The sequence below is a fragment of the Misgurnus anguillicaudatus genome, chromosome 7 (genome assembly GCF_027580225.2).
Source record: "Misgurnus anguillicaudatus chromosome 7, ASM2758022v2, whole genome shotgun sequence".
Lineage (NCBI taxonomy): Eukaryota > Metazoa > Chordata > Actinopteri > Cypriniformes > Cobitidae > Misgurnus > Misgurnus anguillicaudatus.
In genome coordinates this window covers 37,290,072-37,309,374 of record NC_073343.2, presented here as the reverse complement: position 1 = coordinate 37,309,374, position 19,303 = coordinate 37,290,072, and the positions used below count along the sequence as shown (strand labels likewise).

Genomic DNA, 19,303 nt, shown 5'->3' with positions numbered 1-19,303 from the left:
TCAAATCGCATCTTAGTATGGGAATACACAAAATTGTATTAAAGGTGCAGTGTGTAAATTTTAGAAGAATCTTTTGACAGCAATGCAATATAATTTAGATAATAAAGTTCATTTTGTAAGGTCTTTGTACACCACTAAACACATGGTTGTTTTTATTATCTTAGAATGAGACATTTTCATCTACATACACCACAAGTCCCCTTACATGGAAGCTGCCATTTTGCACCATCATGTTTCTACAGTAGCCCTAAATGGACAAACTTATATTATATATAAGTTATACAGAGCGTGTCTGTCACTATGTTGTCTCAGACGATGACATGTTTGTCCTGTGACGGCTACCGTAGCTTCTCTACGTGTTCGAAAGGGAGGGGTGCAATTCACCACCTTACCAGCAGATGCCACTAAAATCTACACACTGCACCTTTAAGACTATAGGTAAAATCAAGCAATACATCATTCTAGGAGTTAGACCTGTTTGATGTGCTCTTTCTTCAGGTATTTTTCACTGTAATATTGTTCCTGACGGAGGTTCAGTAGCTGCTGTTGTTGTTGCTCTTTCAGTTCAGAAAGTTTCTGTCGGTTCTCCTGATCCAGATTGGCCACCTCCTGCTCGAAGAACGAAGGTCCGTGTTCTGGACTGGACGACAAACACCTGACGACAGACACGAGCGTATCGCCTTAGCACAGAAACCAAACGATGTTTGATGTGATGGAAAACAGGGAGTAGAAGAGAAGAAATGGACCTTACCTCCTCTTACCGTCTCGTTTGGCAGATTTCAGGAGGACGGCGCGTCTGCGCAGGTAATCGTGCTGGAATTCGTTGTATTTGGCCGTGTGTTCTTTGATCATCTCGGTGGTTTTTTTGTGATGTTTCTTCATCAGGTCCTTCATCTCTTTGTAATGTCGTCTCTGTTCCCGAACGAACACCTTTTGTTGCTTCAATTCCTCTATGGACTGAGCTTCGATCTCTGAGGAACAAACAGACAGATGTTTCAAAATTTGTTTTTCAAGTTGTTCACCAGAAATCTTCAAAATGATGATAATTTAAAACGATTTCCCACAGAAACATTATATTCTCTGTAGGTACTTGCATATTTTTAAATTGTGAATAACCTGTAATATATATACTGCATGTATGTTTACTAAATGTTTCTGATGATCTCAAAAACATATAATCTTGCTTTTGCTTTAATTCTTGAAATAAGTTATTGTAGACGAAGTCATATTTTCATAATGATAAGTTGGAGAGTATAATGAGAGCAGGTGTCCATGTATAAAAACTCCTTTAATGGAATTTATTGAATGATTTATCTGGCAATTTCATAATGATATCCATGATATTCAAGCGCTATAAAGATTTGGACTACATTTCTCCAATAGCTGATGTACAGATGTATGTAAAGTGTTACTGACCTGTAAGAACGCTGTGAATCAGATCTTCAGTCTTCACAGCCGGCTTTAATGAGCCTGAAACATACACAGAACTCAACAGATGAGATTTATGCTTTATAATATTCAGTCCTGTCTTTTCTCATGAGTTTAGAGCTCATATTATGCCCATTTTTACAAGATCTCAGGTGTGCCTAGTGAATTTTTAGCTCTTAATACATTTATTATAGCAAAATGCCCATTTTTGGTTGGGAGCAAAAAAGCGCTGTTTTCGTGTCTGTACCTTTAAATGGAAATGAGCTACAGCTCCTCCCACTTACCAATTACTTTAAAATTATATCTGATTCCTGTGAATACAGTCTGGGACAATATTATCTTTAGCTGCATTAGCGCTACAATCTGCTAACACAGTGGTTCCCAAACTTTTTCAGCGTGCGGCCCCCCTTGTGTAAGGTACATTCCTTTGCGGCCCCCCAAAGAAAATTTGTGACAAAAAACTGTCCTAAAACTCATAATTTTAATAAAAAAAACATTAAATTAAACAAAAAAATAGTGCTTTTGGTTAGTAGCCTTATTTTTTTAGATTTAATTACACAGAATTCATGATAAATTAATGTATTTCATAAAATGTCATAAAACTGGGGCCCCCCTGGCACCATCTCCCGGCCCCCAGTTTGAAAACCACTGTGCTAACAAACACATTTAAAAAAATCTTTAGGGTAAAATTAACCAGTCAGTCAGTGGCTGTGGGCGGGCTTAATCAGTGTGATGTCACATTTACAAGAGAATCAAAACAGCATGTCTAATGAGACTGCTTTAGTTTAATGGGGATTAAAACTATTTTTTTATTGTAGTGTTATTGTGTTCACACAGTGCCAGGACACATTTATGTCTGTTTAAATAGGGTCAGCATGATGAGGAAAGAGTTTCATGATGATGTTATTACCTGTGGACTGTGGCTGTGCGCTGATCTGAGAAGCAGGTTTAGGAGCGGCGCTGGGCGTGTGACTCAAGCCGTTCTCTATTGGGGCGGGTCGAGGCTCGGTATTAACTTCTGAAGGGTGCTCAACGCTGCTTTCAGCCTGAAGAACAAGAACTCTTTGTTAGATCTTGACAAGAACATCTCTCTGACTTTCTCAATATCTCTGCTTCTGGCTTAAGGCTGACTAAAAGCAGTTTTGCTGATGGAGAATATAAAATTACTTCATATTATAATTCACATGTAAATGAATGAGTAATGTGATGCTGGAGGTCTTCACGGGTCCACTTAGATCCGAAATACCTGAGCAGGTTCGGGTCTAAAAGTTTAATCTGCACCTCGGACACAAGTCCAGTATAATATTTAGTGGCCTCAGGTCTCGGGTAATTTAAAATGAATGTGTTTTTGCCGAACGGACCAGAGAAGACCCAAACTATCTTGCGTGTGTGGATCAAATCCAAACCCCACCTCGGTTTGCCAAGAGCGCTTGAGAATTGTGTGGCTGGCGCTATAATTTTTATTGAGCTTGACCTGTCAATCAATTTTGAATGCATATTTTAGCACATTTGACCTTGATGTCTGTCTGACAGGTGCGTGCGGGGCTGCACACACGTCAGTGCTGTATACATTCAGGTCCAGTCGGGTTGCTCGGGTTCATCAAAAAAATATATTTGTTCACCTCAGGTTCAGGTAAAACTTCATTTTTTTGGACCAGAGAAGACCTCTAGTTCAGAGTACTGTAGTAAAGTACATTGTAAGCAAAAAAAAACATCATTTTAGATTCAACCTCAACATAAAGAGTGAACTTTAAGGAGGTACAGTGTTTCACCTGTGACACACAAAATACTGATCGTTTCCAACATAAATGTGAAAGTTTTCACACCTCTTTGCTGTCTTTCTCTTCTTCTCCTTCTTCTAGAGTCAAAGCAGCCAGTTGTTTGGATCTCTGCTCCATTAAGTTCACGTATCTGATGGGGTTGGAGAGCGCTTCAATAACATCTGTACACCAGACAAACATTATATCAGTCAAAATCAAACAAAACACACAACAGATTCATTTAGCAAAAACACAAATCCTGCTAGCTAAACTATGTCTACATTAACTCTGTCACTGCCAATAACAAGTTATCCACTAGGTGGAGCTCTTATCCAACTTATAAAACACTGAAGCATCCACTGATCCAAAAACAGTACAAACTTGGTGATTGTTTTGATGATCGCTCTGAATCTGAAGTCCTTTCCAAAAATGAAATTGCTATTGAAGAAACCCATTTTTATGAGGTTATAACAAGAGACAAAATGAGGATAGGATAAAACTTTTTTATATATATATATTTAAAGAAGATCATTTTCTGGAAGGCATAAAAACACACTGGTGGCCAAAGAGTTTATGTATGCATATATATATTTTTAATACACACATTTTTACCAAAAGTCTGACAACTGCTAAGCAGTTTGTTGGTTGAAAAAAAGGAGTGAAATTTTCTGTATCACTTATGCCTATATGAAAAACACAATCCAATCCAATCTTTCATGTGTTTACCTTATTTTCAATGTTTAATTTAAATATTGTTGTTTTAACCTTTCACTTGTATTACCCAGCCATCATTTTTTTAAGTGAAGACATCAAGACTTTCATTCAAATGGGAACAGCGTGTAAACAAAAGTGTGAAATGCTTTTGAGAAGGTCAGTGTTGTTTTTCCTCTGTGGTGTAACACCTTTTAACTATAGCAAATTGTGAAGAGATGCATTATGGGTATAGTCTCACAAGCCCTCGGCTGTTAGTTTAAGAATGGAAATGAAAATCAGCATCATTGCGAAATCATCTGCTGTGATAAAGATTAAAGTGATCCTGAAAAAATACCACATAAAATCAGTCTGAATGATAACTATATTAATAAATTATTTCAGCATAAAGTCAAAGGAGAGTATTATGTATTCAAGATGGCAATTTAAAATAAAAAGAATAAAAAAATCATTAAATGATATTTGATAAATTATATTTATTATAAAACAAAATTATACATTTGAAAATTTAAATGTTTGTTGAAATGAAAGTAAATATGAAAAATAGACTAAAATAGGCTTGCAAAAGAAAATATTGTTATTTACATAAGATCATTTCGCTGGTACACGTACAAAAAATTATAATAAAAATAATAAAACAATAACAAATGAAGATGTTTTAGAAGACCTTCAAGAAGCTGAAAGGTGATAATTGTTTATTTCTTACCAGCAAACGTATCCGGTACATAGTCCTTGACCTCAATATACAAAAATAAAGCTGGAAGAGTCAACGCTTGATTCTTTTCATTTCTCAGACCAATGTAACGATAACCTGAAAGAAAACATGACACAAGAAATCCTCATTTGCATGCGGACAACCAAAAACAAAAAGTAGCACAAGTAAGACTAGTTTACCTGGTCTGATGGCGGAGACGGGAATTAAACGATGACCGATGAACTTTCCACCTTCTTCAAACACAGCTATTCTCAGGGACGCAAGAGTGGGCAGAACGATCTTAGAAATAAACAACAACAACATTATTTACTTCCCCTGAATACCGCTCAAACATTGATTTACTATTTTAATGCACCAAAAATATCCTTTACTTTTTTGAAGACGATGGGCTCCTCGTCCCACACAGGATTGATGGCGTTGCCTTGGGACGTCTTTGTCTTAAAAGCTTTACGTCTCGTATCAACTGGAAGTCCAAACATGTCAATCTCCACATAGACACCCACCTTCTTATCTGTCAAAAACTGTCCTGATATGATCTATTGATAAAGACAAGAAGATATAAATAAGAACCGAGACAGCGAGTCATGACTCCACATTGACGTCTGATCTGATGCAATAATAAATAAGAGCAAAATAAAGAGGCATTATAAAACACTCTCCATATCTTTTGTCCAATCAAACTTTATAATGCAAAACCCTATGTGTTGTTTTAGACAGAATTAAACTAACATGGAGGTACAATCTTCCACATAAACCATTAAGAAAACTAAACTAGGTTTAACTAGAATCAGTCAGGTTTAAAACCAATACAGACCTTTGTACAATATTACTTGTTGACTTGGATAACATTCAAGTATTCACCTGGTTTGTGCCAAACACATGTGCGCAGTGAACATTGGCAATTTAACTAAACAAAAACTATTTTTGATGTCCAAAGTGTAACTTGGGTTTCAAAGCAAATCGGCAACATAAGAAACCACTTACGAGCTTTCCGATTCTGTAATATGTACTATGATAAAGATCAGAGTCTGGATTAAAGCAGCAGATGACCGATACACCGCGTCTAACCTTTACTGATAAAGTATTGGCTACGATCCCATCCACTGTGCTCTCCGTAAACGGATCAAAATTCTTATCCGGCCGTCTCATGAATTCCGGCTTCAGTCTGTAACCGCTTTTCCCGTTGTACTCGTACATGCCCAGATTGAGTTGCATGGAAAGATCTGAAACAGAAAGAGAGAGACGAGATTAAAACTGATGTTACGATATTTTTCTTCAATTTTTCACCATGCATCTGCTTACCAATGGTCTGGAAGTTAAGTGCTACGAGCTGACAGCCAGCGTTCCAGAAGACTTGAGGCATGTAGTTTGAGGAATCCACACGCGTTCCTTTAGGATAAATTCTGCTCAGCTGAAACTTGTTATATCTACATGCACATGGTTAAGGTCAAAGAGTACTGAACTAACAGATGTGTAACCACTTTGATAGAAATGCACAACTCACAGTAAGATGATCTTGATCATGTTTAACACCATAAAAGAATACCAATGCACAAGAAGAACATTTAACCCGAGTATGATCATGTTTCCCTCATTTACACAACTTTATTATAATGCACAAGACTATTTTTAACATTCAAGTATTTTATAATTTCCATTATTCTCAATAGTATATTTATACAGTATATTATACACTCACCTAAAGGATTATTAGGAACACCATACTAATACTGTGTTTGACCCCTTTTCGCCTTCAGAACTGTCTTAATTCTACATGGCATTGATTCAACAAAAGCATTCTTTAGAAATGTTGGCCCATATTGAGTACATGGTGTTCATAAAGGGATGGACATGGTCAGAAACAATGCTCAGGTAGGCCGTGGCATTTAAACGATGCCCAATTGAAACTAAAGTGTGCCAAGAAAACATCCCCCACACCATTACACCACCACCAGCCTGCACAGTGGTAACAAGGCATGATGGATCCATGTTCTTATTCTGTTTAAGCCAAATTCTGACACTACAATCTGAATGTCTCAACAGAAATCGAGACTCATCAGACCAGGCAACATTTTTCCAGTCTTCAACTTTCCAATTTTGGTGAGCTTGTGCAAATTGTAGCCTCTTTTTCTATTTGTAGTGGAGATGAGTGGTACCCGGTGGGGTCTTCTGCTGTTGTAGCCCATCCACCTCAAGGTTGTGCGTGTTGTGGCTTCACAAATGCTTTGCTGCATACCTCGGTTGTAACGAGTGGTTATTTACGCTCACAGGACTGCCGCATGCTGGATGTTAAACCCTAGAAATGTTGTGTGTGAAAATCCCAGTAACTGAGCAGATTGTGAAATACTCAGACTGGCCCGTCTGGCACCAACAATCATACCATGCATAGAAGCAACTGCCATGTGATTGGTTGATTAGATCATTGCATTAATGGGAAATTGAACAGGTGTTCCCAATAATCCTTTAGGTGAGTGCATTTATGCACTGACACAAAGCTTTGTTTGACTTCAGAAGTTGTAGTGTATATTAAATGTCATATTAATAGTGTTTGCCCTGTATAAATCCTGACAGCCGCTAGCATGGACATTTTTGTGCAGGACTATGTCAGCCTGACAGATTTGATCATCTAGGTCATAAGTTTGCATAAATAATAGATGAATCCGTCTCTCTCTCTTCCCATCATGAGATATGTGGGTTACCGTACGATTCAAGATAAAGGATTCTCCACAAACTCCACAGGGGTCTTTGTCAGCTGCTCCAGTGCTTTTGTCTCCACAAACGATGACATCTGATAACTGCGTTTTGTTTCTGACAAACACAAACAGGTATGGAGGTTTTAGTGACATCTTTACTTTGATGGGATCTCAGTTAACACGCGGTCACATGTGATTGTCTTACTTTTGGAAATCTCAAAGGAATGAAACTTGGTGGGCTGGATGTAATTAACTAACGTGGACATTTCTTCAGTGGCGAAAGCCTCGGACCCCGCCGTTCCCTACGAATACAGCAACAGATTGAACTTAGGTGAAAGATTTACATTAAAATCTTACATGTTTACAATAAGATAAAGTCAAGACTATCACCCACTTTCAAATAATAAAATTACAGTAGTGTTTGACTAATGCATAACAAATGATATACTATTAGTGTATTTACTGTACCAATGTACTGCAATAATCTTACATGCCACACAGGTCAATATCTATATAAAATTGGCTAAATTTTGAGTAATTACTCATTTTGGCCTACACAATGTATCTGAGTAAATGCTTTCTGACCTCATCCATTGATTTCTTGCAGTCATCGTCTTCATCCTCGTCCTCATCATCTTCATCTGCATCCACCTCTGCAGACGCTGAACAGAAACAAAAGACTCTTTAATCAAATCTGATTCACATACATCACAATCATGTGCAGTGATTACTCCAGACAGGATAACATGAGATGTGAAGATGGAGATTAAGTTTAGTTGTCAGGAAGTCATGTGACGTTTAAATGTGAAAATCCATGAGTTTGAACAAAAAAATATTAAAAAAGCGATCGAAACCCAAATGCAGTTTCCTCTAGAACATTAATAAAACATTTCAATGCCATTATTTTCTTTACAATGACACTTCATTTGTTCAAGCTTCACTTCAGCACAAGCTTCATAATAATGAAAAAAAAACATTCAAGTCATTCTGAAGCCACACAATAGTAATAGTCTGTAATGTAGGATCGTGCTGAGTAATCCGAGTTAAAATCTCCTCGCATCCATCACCACAACACCTCCATCAGACAGAAACACAGCCCACATCTCTGACCCGCCGAGGGTCTCCTGCTACCCAAACCGTCTGAAATGTCACCTGCTCCCCATGTTGCTATTCACAGAGACTGGTGGGAGTTAATAGACTGTGTTTGTTATTTGTGCTCGGCGAGCTAAAGATATATCAGGAAATAAAACTGTGTGTCTGCACTTCAGTTCAACCCTGTGGTTTTAATACAGTACATGCTTTATAAATAAATAAATATAGCACAGTGTCCTTTATATCTCCTGATTCTCCATATCAGCAGGATTGGATGACAGAGTTCTATTTGGGTAAAGTCAAATCTATATCTATTTTATAAACTGTAGTGTTAGATAAGCGATGCTGTGCAGATTCGTTCTTTACAGTAGAAATGTTCGATTTGCTAATAAAAATCATAAAATATTTACATTTGGAAATTTAGCAGATGCTTTTATTCAAAGTGACTTACAAAAGCGAAGAAAACATGGAAGCATGACAAGTGGTAAAATACAAAGCTTCAACAATTTAGGATGTGTTCACACTTGTAGTTCAGTTCTCTCGTTTCTTTTGGACCGGACCAAAAGCAACAACATTTTTCAAACTGCTTAGCGTTCACGCATTTTTAACACAAACTGAACCTAAACGCATAAGGATAAGGTCACAATCTGATCGGTTAGCTTTTATGACGTGTATTTTCCGATGGATTTTGGACGCCATCCAAAAAAATGCAGTGTGCTTAGCTAAATGGCCATTGTATGCGTGTACATACATGTATGAGGGTATTTTTACTCGTGGAAAATTCACGAAGAGCTTATAAAATGTATAAGTTGCTCTATAATGTGCAAACAAAGAAATAATAAACACATGTCCAATGTTAAAACAAATTCAAACACCTTTCAAGGACTTTCCAGGTCCAATACCCTCAAATTCAAGGAGTAAATGTGGGGACACATCTCAAGGTTACATCGTGTTACCTTTTAAGATACATTGTTACAGTTCCCTTTCGAGGAACTCGCGCTGCGTCACTGCGGTGACACTTTGGGGACGCCTCCAGGGGTAAGTGCGTCTGAATGTGTATATCAAATTCAACCAATGGTGAGGCTTTATGACAAAGACAGGGTGACGCGAGAGCCAGGAAGTATATCGCTATCTGAAATATTGCCAAAGACGGCGTTACAGGGATGCAGGAAGTATAGCAAGGGAGACACAGCGTCTCGTTCCCTTCTCAGGGAACAACAGTTACATACGTAACCCGAGACGTTTTCATGTGTCAAACACAACTATGAAAAAAAGGTATGAATCAACATTCACATACAGAAGATATAAGCACTTAAAGCGAACAGTTTATTACATGTGCTTAAAGAGTCTAATTTTTATGATATTATTCTACACTACACAGGGAATAATACGATTTTTTCCAGAAAACTTAGATTCAATCACTTTCAATGACCTGTATCTATTTATGTATATTTTTAAAAACTTCCAAGGCCTTGAATCCCCGCCAGATTCTCAAACTTTCAAGGATTTCGAGGACCTGTGGGAACCCTGATTTTGTGTAGGGTTGCACCATTATGACAAAAATGCACATTGATATTGAGCACCGATGTGCGAGGACCCAATTTGGTTTTTCAAGGAGTTGTTATTATTATTATTGTGATTATTATTGTTGATTAATAGAATTTACGTTAAAGTTTTGAAGTGTTTTATAACTTTCTGTAAAGCAGCTGCATTGTAAATTCTAAACATCCAAAACTAAATATCATGTAAATAAAAAATAATTATGGGAGTATGTTGTAAGTAAAAAAATCCAAAACGAATGAGCAAAGGACACGTCAACGTATCAACTTAGTACAAATGGACAGCTGTAATTATGGCTTTTGGCGATTATGTAATCGCTTTACTCATAATTGTAATCCCGATTAGTTTTTTTGATGAATTGTGCAGCCATAAAATTGCATGATTTTTCATCTTATCACAGAGGAGTGGGTTTATATATATATATATGTGAAAATTGTGAGGTACGTGGTTGATCTGAGTTTTTAAGATTGCTCCATCCATCAGTGAGGAACAGTAAAAGGGATTTTCTGCCGTGTTATCAGAGTACCCACAAGGCACCGTTCATTCACCACCCGCAGGATTTTGTGTTTTATTACCTGCAGGTCCTGCACTGGGTGATGACGGTTCAAACACACTGGACGAATCACTGTTGGTGTTGGACGTTTGCTCAGACAGCTTCTTCTTTGTGTTTCCGTCTGATGGTTTAGGGTGAGATTTCTTGTTCTTGATGAGAATTTTCCCCATGAGCTCGTGAGGACTCGGCAGAGGAACTCCAGACTCCAACTACAGAAGAGAAGCTGTGATGAGACACCGATGAGACTGTAAAGAGTGTCAATGAATATGAGAATAATAAACTCACCGGATATTTCTCAAGGGGTTCGGTCAGCAGCGCGTCTCCAAATATCGATCTGCAGTATTCTGCCATTTTAGCTTGCTGCTTAGGACTGAAATATAGCAAAAACACAACAGCAAAAACTCTTTTCAGTACATCAGTGTTTAAAAATATCATGAAACATATTCTCTATCTTTTTAGAGAATATATTAAGTTAGTTTTTCCTTGCACCCATAAAATATTTGCCAATGTAGATAGAAAATAAACTCAATTCAACAAATATTCTCTGACATCTCGTGCAATTTCTCACTTCTCGTGGAAATGAATTTTGAAAACCAGATAAACCCTGAATAAGGCAATGATTTTTGTTCCAGGTCCCTGACATCTGCATGCATCTTTTCCCCCAGAATCTACGCAACCACCTGTGATGTTATTGAAATGAAATTGCCTGACGGCGCGCACATCATGTCATCTTTGATTTCATGCAGAAAATAAAGCGTCGGCTGCGCGTGACGCCTCACTGGAGAACAATGATGACTGCAGATTAATGATGCATTTCTGAGATGCTATAATCTCTTCGCTCCTCGTTGCCATAGTTGCAGTCGGCTCTAAAGATCAGCGGCGCTACGAGCCGAAAGTAAGAGTGAGCTCTGGAGACACGCGGCGTGCGTCCACACTTACGAGTCCACGTGATTCTCAAAGGACAGGATGACGGGGAAGGGAGACGTTTTAAAAGCGCACTCGGCGATAGCTTCAATCACCTCCTTGAATGAGAAAGAACAGATTGAATTTAAATGAGTTTATTTCAGCAATCCATTAAATAACTGTACAAATATTTCAAGACACTAAAGGTGTATAAGATCTCTTCTTTTTCATAATGCAGCAGATACTATTCTATTCTTATTGGCAAGTATAAGCATTAAATAAAACCCAAAATATAAAAAAACAATAAAAGTGAATGCTGGCAATTTGGGATTCAGGTTCTGTTTAAAGCAAAAACAACAAAAATCATCTGTTGGGCATCTTTAAACTATTGATTGTAATATCACAAAACCTTTAATAAACCACAGACTAAACAATTTAAGCAGTACAGTACTTCACTGAAAAAGCTCACATCTTAACCTAAACTCTTGTGTTAGTGTGTAAGTGGACTGTGGAGGATCCGGTTCACCTTGAATGAGATCTCAGATGTCATGGTGAAGCCGTGGGTGATTACCGGCTCCTCCTCTGCCGTACGACCCTTCCAGCAGTCCAACTCCACACAGCGACAGCCGGATAAAAGCGTCTGTCTGTACATCTCCACGGAGGAGTTTCCTGCTAGCTGACCCGCTAGCACACACATACACACAAAAACACAGTTGTTATACAACAACTAACATGCAATTTTATCCTTATTTTTCTTTTCCTGAACCAAAATAAAACAAGTATTGTAACCAGTTTTCTTTTTTCGTGAACATTTAAAATGGGATAAATGTGTTGCTTTATAAATAATTTTGCATAAAGAAATTTTGTTCACTATTATTTTATATCATTTTTATTAAAGGGTCCTTGCAAAATCATCTTACTCCTGTAGTACATTTAAATGTTGTTTCAGCAATAACAAAAACTAAAACATGTATTAATCAACTATGTGTTTCCTGTGAGGTATGTGATGTGTTACTGTAGCTGTGAGGTATGTGCTGTGTTACCTGTGAGGTATGTGCTGTGTTGTGAGGGATGTGCTGTGTTACCTGTGAGATATGTGCCGTGTTACCTGTGAGATATGTGCTGTGTTACTGTAGCTGTGAGGTTTGTGTTGTGTTACCTGAGGTATGTGTTAGCTGTGAGGTATGTGCCGTGTTACCTGTGAGGGATGTGCTGTGTTACCTGTGAGATATGTGCTGTGTTACTGTAGCTGTGAGGTTTGTGTTGTGTTACCTGAGGTATGTGTTAGCTGTGAGGTATGTGCCGTGTTACCTGTGAGGGATGTGCTGTGTTACCTGTGAGATATGTGCTGTGTTACTGTAGCTGTGAGGTTTGTGTTGTGTTACCTGAGGTATGTGTTAGCTGTGAGGTATGTGCCGTGTTACCTGTGAGGGATGTGCTGTGTTACCTGTGAGATATGTGCTGTGTTACTGTAGCTGTGAGGTTTGTGTTGTGTTACCTGAGGTATGTGTTAGCTGTGAGGTATGTGCCGTGTTACCTGTGAGGGATGTGCTGTGTTACCTGTGAGATATGTGCTGTGTTACTGTAGCTGTGAGGTTTGTGTTGTGTTACCTGAGGTATGTGTTAGCTGTGAGGTATGTGCCGTGTTACCTGTGAGGGATGTGCTGTGTTACCTGTGAGATATGTGCTGTGTTACTGTAGCTGTGAGGTTTGTGTTGTGTTACCTGAGGTATGTGTTAGCTGTGAGGTATGTGCCGTGTTACCTGTGAGGGATGTGCTGTGTTACCTGTGAGATATGTGCTGTGTTACTGTAGCTGTGAGGTTTGTGTTGTGTTACCTGAGGTATGTGTTAGCTGTGAGGTATGTGCCGTGTTACCTGTGAGGGATGTGCTGTGTTACCTGTGAGATATGTGCTGTGTTACTGTAGCTGTGAGGTTTGTGTTGTGTTACCTGAGGTATGTGTTAGCTGTGAGGTATGTGCCGTGTTACCTGTGAGGGATGTGCTGTGTTACCTGTGAGATATGTGCTGTGTTACTGTAGCTGTGAGGTATGTGTTGTGTTCCTGTAGCTGTGAGGTATGTGTTGTGTTACCTGCGGTATGTGTTACCTGTGAGGTATGTGCCGTGTTACATGTGAGGTATGTGCTGTGTTACATGTGAGGTATGTGCAGTGTTACCTGTGAGGCATGTGCCGTGTTACATGTGAGGTATGTGCTGTGTTACCTGTGAGGCATGTGTCGTGTTACCTGTGAGGCATGTGCCGTGTTACATGTGAGGCATGTGCCGTGTTACCTGTGAGGCATGTGCCGTGTTACCTGTGAGGCATGTGCCGTGTTACATGTGAGGTATGTGCTGTGTTACATGTGAGATATGTGCCGTGTTACATGTGAGGTATGTGCTGTGTTACATGTGAGGCATGTGCTGTGTTACCTGTGAGGCATGTGCCGTGTTGCATGTGAGGTATGTGCCGTGTTACCTGTGAGGCATGTGTCGTGTTACCTGTGAGGCATGTGCCGTGTTACATGTGAGGTAAGGGGGGGTATGTGCCGTGTTACATGTGAGGTATGTGCCGTGTTACCTATGAGGTATGTGCAGTGTTACCTGTGAGGTATGTGCCGTGTTACCTGTGAGGCATGTGCCGTGTTACATGTGAGGCATGTGCTGTGTTACATGTGAGGCATGTGCAGTGTTACCTGTGAGGCATGTGCAGTGTTACCTGTGAGGCATGTGTCGTGTTACCTGTGAGGTATGTGCCGTGTTACATGTGAGGTATGTGCTGTGTTACATGTGAGGTATGTGCTGTGTTACATGTGAGGCATGTGCCGTGTTACCTGTGAGGCATGTGCTGTGTTACATGTGAGGCATGTGCAGTGTTACCTGTGAGGCATGTGCCGTGTTACATGTGAGGTATGTGCTTTGTTACATGTGAGGTATGTGCCGTGTTACATGTGAGGTATGTGCTGTGTTACATGTGAGGCATGTGCCGTGTTACCTGTGAGGCATGTGCCGTGTTACATGTGAGGTATGTGCTGTGTTACATGTGAGGTATGTGCCGTGTTACATGTGAGGCATGTGCCGTGTTACCTGTGAGGCATGTGCCGTGTTACATGTGAGGCATGTGCCATGTTGCATGTGAGGCATGTGTCGTGTTACCTGTGAGGCATGTGCAGTGTTACCTGTGAGGCATGTGTCGTGTTACCTGTGAGGTATGTGCCGTGTTACATGTGAGGTATGTGCTGTGTTACATGTGAGGTATGTGCTGTGTTACATGTGAGGCATGTGCCGTGTTACCTGTGAGGTATGTGCCGTGTTACATGTGAGGTATGTGCAGTGTTACCTGTGAGGTATGTGCCGTGTTACATGTGAGGTATGTGCTGTGTTACATGTGAGGTATGTGCCGTGTTACCTGTGAGGTATGTGCCGTGTTACATGTGGGGTATGTGCCCTGTTACCTGTGATGAATGTGCCGTGTTACATGTGAGGTCTGTGCTCTGTTACCTGTGAGGTATGTGCTGTGTTACATGTGAGGCATGTGCCGTGTTACCTGTGAGGCATGTGCCATGTTACATGTGAGGCATGTGCCATGTTGCATGTGAGGTATGTGCTGTGTTACCTGTGAGGTATGTGCTGTGTTACATGTGAGGTGCATGCTATGTTACCTGTGAGGTATGTGCCGTGGTACATGTGCGGTATGTGCCGTGTTACCTGTGAGGTATGTGCTGTGTTACATGTGGGGTATGTGCCGTGTTACATGTGAGGTATCTGCTGTGCTACATGTGAGGTGCATGCTATGTTACATGTGAGGTATGTCCCATGTTACCTGTGAGGTACGTGTCGTGTTACATGTGAGGTATGTGCCGTGTTACCTGTGAGGTATGTGCCGTTTTACCTGTGAGGTATGTGCCGTGTTACCTGTGAGGTATGTGCTGTGTTACCTGTGAGGTATGTGCTGTGTTACCTGTGAGGTGCATGCTATGTTACCTGTGAGGTATGTGCCGTGTTACCTGTGAGGTATGTGCCGTGTTACATGTGAGGTGCGTGCTGTGTTACCTGTGAGGTACAGGATGTGTTACATGTGAGATAAGTACTGTAAGGCATGTGCTGTGTTACCTGTGAGGTATGTGCTGTGTTACATGTAAGATGCATGCTATGTTACCTGTGAGGTTTGTGCCATGTTACCTGTGAGGTTCGTGTCGTGTTTCAGGTGTGAGGTGCGTGCTGTGTTACCTGTGAGGTACAGGATGTGTTATATGTGAGATAAGTACTGTAAGGCATGTGCTGTGTTACCTGTGAGTTATGTGTTGTGTTACCTGTGAGGTATGAGCTGTGTTACCTGTGAGATATGTGTTGTGGGATGAGTTGATGAAGTAATGAGACAGGGGGTAAGTCATGTCTTCACTCTGGTCGAGTTTTTCTGGAGGTATGACACTGTTCTCTTCACTGATCAGATACCTTGCAAAGCCCTCAACAGAGATTTGCCCTGTTTCACAAATGACAAGTTAACATATAATCAGTATTTTCACCCGTGTACTTTCTAAACAAATGGACCCGGTCTTATTATGACTCAGTAATCAATATACGCTATTCTAATGAAAACTACATTTTGTTTGTACATTTCTTCCCTCTAAATGTTGCTACATACAGGAATGTTATACATTATGATTAAATGTTGCCATAATCTGGAAGTATTTTCTGACAGAACAAATTAAAGGAGATCCACGTTTATTTTCCCTCAGAAGAGAAAATGATCCCTGTTCCTTTCGCACCTAAACTAACAACTTGTCTCGATGAGTAAATTAGCACTGCAATTGCAAACAGACTTCAAATTAAACTCAAACTGGAAGATCAAGACTCACTAAGCAGCAGTCGCAGCTGAAGGGAGAGACAGTCGGGTACGGACGTCCCCCGTGACTATTCTCACTGGCAGTTTACATTCATTAAACTCATTCTTTGCAGAGCTCTAAAGGTAATTAACCGTGGCCCTTTTCTGATAGCAGGAAGGCGATGTGCAGACTCAATGAAATGTTTCAGAGGGAACTCAGTCGGGACCGACACCGTTCCTGTCATTCCAAAGCAAACAGCCTTTGATTTACACACCAAAATAACACAAACCACCTTTGCTGTGCCTGAAAAGGGGAGTCAAACGGTTTTTAAAGACTACAATTACTGCAGCCGGCAGATATTCTGCAATTGTCTTGTCGGGTTAAATGGAGGACAGAAGAAGAACGCTGATAAGATTGTAGAATGCTGTCGCAGCACTACAGAAAGAAAAACTATTTCAATCATTTTAAAATGATTTAATGGAAGGAGAGCAAAACCAGTTAAACCATCTGAAGCTGGGTCACCAGCTAACAAACACATCATAAACCAGACTGATTATCCAGCAGGGAAACATGTTTTACTCAGACTGAAGCAGAATTTTTTGCATTTACATACCAATTGTTCTTTCAAATCTACAATCAATACAATGCATACTATATGTGATGTGGTTGTTTGACCGTCCTTCACTCGTCTTTGAGATTCGACTAAGAAAATAGAGTTCGTTATCTGTCTGACATGAAAGTGTCACATCTAAAGAGCCCACTGATCATCTTTATCTGTCTCTATAACTGGACCCTCTGGTCTCAATGTGTCCAATCAATCACTTGTCACAAGCCGGCGGCCTCCCGCACATTATCATCCAGTGACCTGATCTCCAGTTTGCCCGTGGAGCCTTGTGCTCTGAGAGATATAAATAAACCGGCTGGGCTGCGCCGTCTGAAGGCACGGACTGCATCTCGGGAGTTACTGTTGCTATGGTAATGAAACGAAGAGAAAGGTGGAAAATGTTACAATGAAACCAAAACCAAATCTAAAGGCTAATTCACACTGATCTGATGAATGCCAACAAACACCAACATATACCAACATTCAAAATCGGCTGATGGGTTTGGCACGAATTTGTTTGCAGGAGTTCATCTATCAGGGTTCCAACACCTTAGTTAACTTCAAATTCAAGGACCTTTCAAGGACTTTCCAGGTCCAGTACTTTATTTCTTTCCTTTTTTTTAACACCATACCAGCTTCTAAGGCTATATTCATGGCGAGAATAAACTATAATTAAATAAAAGGAAGATTAAAAAAGATTTATTTCCTCTAGAAATCTTAAAACCATGTTTGGACTCACTTGATTAAAAACCTTTTCAAAAGTATTAACAGAGTAAAAAAGGTTTCTCACAGGGGTAAACGTAATACAGTCTAGAAGGATATGTAATGGATTTTGACAAGATGAACATTTTGGATGGCTTTCTCCTGAGAGTAAAAATTGGTGTGTCATTTTTGAATGTCCTATTCTACATCTTGTATGAATAAGTTGATTCCAACGTTTATCAAAACAGGAATTATGTTTTTTCCTCACATCAGGATTTATTTCATGCAACTTAGGTCCAATCCCCTCAAATTCAAGGACTAAATGTGGGGACACACTTCAAGGGAGAGCAAAGGTTACATCGTGTTACCCTTTAAGATACATTGTTACAGTTTGCTTTTTGAAAGAACTTGCGCTGGGTTACTGCTGTGACACTTTGGGGACACCTCCAGGGGTAAGTGTGTCTGAATGTGTATATCAAATTCAACCAATGGTGAGGCTTAAAAACAAAGACAGGGTGACGCGGGAGCCAGGAAGTATATCGCTATCTGAAATATTACAGGGATGCAGGAAGTATGGCAAGGGAGACGCAGTGTATCATTTCCTTCTCAAGGAACAACAGTTAAATACGTAACCGGAGACATTATGCAAAACTATGCAAAAAAGCATTTTGGTATGAATCAACATTCGCATAGAAAAGATATAAGCATTTAAAGTGAACAGTTTAGCATGTGTGCTTAAAAAGTCTAGAATTTTAATGATATTATCCTACACTACACAGGGAATAATATTGATTTTTTTTCAGGAAACTTCTTGCATAAAATATATTCAAGCACTTTGAATGACCTGTGTCTATGTATGTATATTTTTAAAAAGTTCCAAGGGCCTTGAATTTTTTTACCAGATTAACAAACTTTAAAGGATTTAAAGGACCCGTGGGAACCCTGAAAACAATACATTTTATAAAACATTAATTTTTACCTATAAATAATCTGCTAATAATTAAAATCAGAAATGCTATTAATAAGACGTGCACAGATATTACATTTTTCACCGACAGACAGTTATTCAAACTGATATCTGCCAATACAGATACCAATAATTAGGTGGTTATATTAACTTGCATTAACTAAATTCTGAAAATTAAATTTTCTAAATATTATTCATTTATATAATGACCATTAATATTAAACAATAAACTAGTGATGTTTCTTGACATTTTCTATACACAAAGCTCAAATTCATTGCATTTTCCTGTTCTCTTTTGATTGACAGGATATATTGGGCATGACTATCCCCTGTTTTTAAACTATCGGCCGTTAGCCAATAGTGTTAAAAATGGCTTTTATTGTCTGATACTGATTATTGGGTGATACATTGGTGCATCTCTACCATTAATACATTTGGCTTAGTGCTTTCAAATATTACAGGTTATATTTGGCGATTCTAAAAATCTATTGTTTACTAAATATAATAGACAAGTAAATTATAACTGTAATGCATTGTTTTATATCACCAGCAAAATCATTGTTGCATATCACTTGCATTTACTGTAAATCAATGCAACACCATAAGGGAAAAATCTCCTATGTAATAACCTGCAATAAACAATTACATTAACATGCATTTATCAGCGATCAATACATAAACACATTCAATCTCAGCTCATTCGGCTCTTTGGTTACACTGTGTTACCCTTAAATCTTTAGGAGATTGTCATCCAAGAGTAAAACCACCATCCTCTCTCCCAAAACCCCTTCGG

The 19,303-nt window shown here is 39.2% G+C and overlaps 1 protein-coding gene across 2 annotated transcripts in view; it reads right to left on the bottom strand.

The window, feature by feature from the left end:
- plcb1 (phospholipase C beta 1) overlaps positions 1–19,303 on the bottom strand; it is a 61,026-nt gene that overhangs the window by 8,396 nt on the left and 33,327 nt on the right. For both annotated transcript variants that reach the window (XM_055171445.2, XM_055171446.2), the window contains 18 exons: positions 15,748–15,894; positions 11,942–12,099; positions 11,452–11,534; positions 10,798–10,882; positions 10,535–10,721; positions 7,893–7,969; positions 7,513–7,609; positions 7,338–7,422; positions 5,917–6,041; positions 5,683–5,837; positions 4,986–5,150; positions 4,794–4,893; positions 4,606–4,710; positions 3,255–3,370; positions 2,339–2,474; positions 1,417–1,470; positions 752–971; positions 475–655 (listed from right to left, as the gene is read on the bottom strand). In XM_055171445.2, coding sequence (XP_055027420.1) covers positions 475–655; positions 752–971; positions 1,417–1,470; positions 2,339–2,474; positions 3,255–3,370; positions 4,606–4,710; positions 4,794–4,893; positions 4,986–5,150; positions 5,683–5,837; positions 5,917–6,041; positions 7,338–7,422; positions 7,513–7,609; positions 7,893–7,969; positions 10,535–10,721; positions 10,798–10,882; positions 11,452–11,534; positions 11,942–12,099; positions 15,748–15,894 — 2,276 coding nt within the window. The remainder of the gene's footprint in view (positions 1–474; positions 656–751; positions 972–1,416; positions 1,471–2,338; positions 2,475–3,254; positions 3,371–4,605; positions 4,711–4,793; positions 4,894–4,985; positions 5,151–5,682; positions 5,838–5,916; positions 6,042–7,337; positions 7,423–7,512; positions 7,610–7,892; positions 7,970–10,534; positions 10,722–10,797; positions 10,883–11,451; positions 11,535–11,941; positions 12,100–15,747; positions 15,895–19,303) is intronic.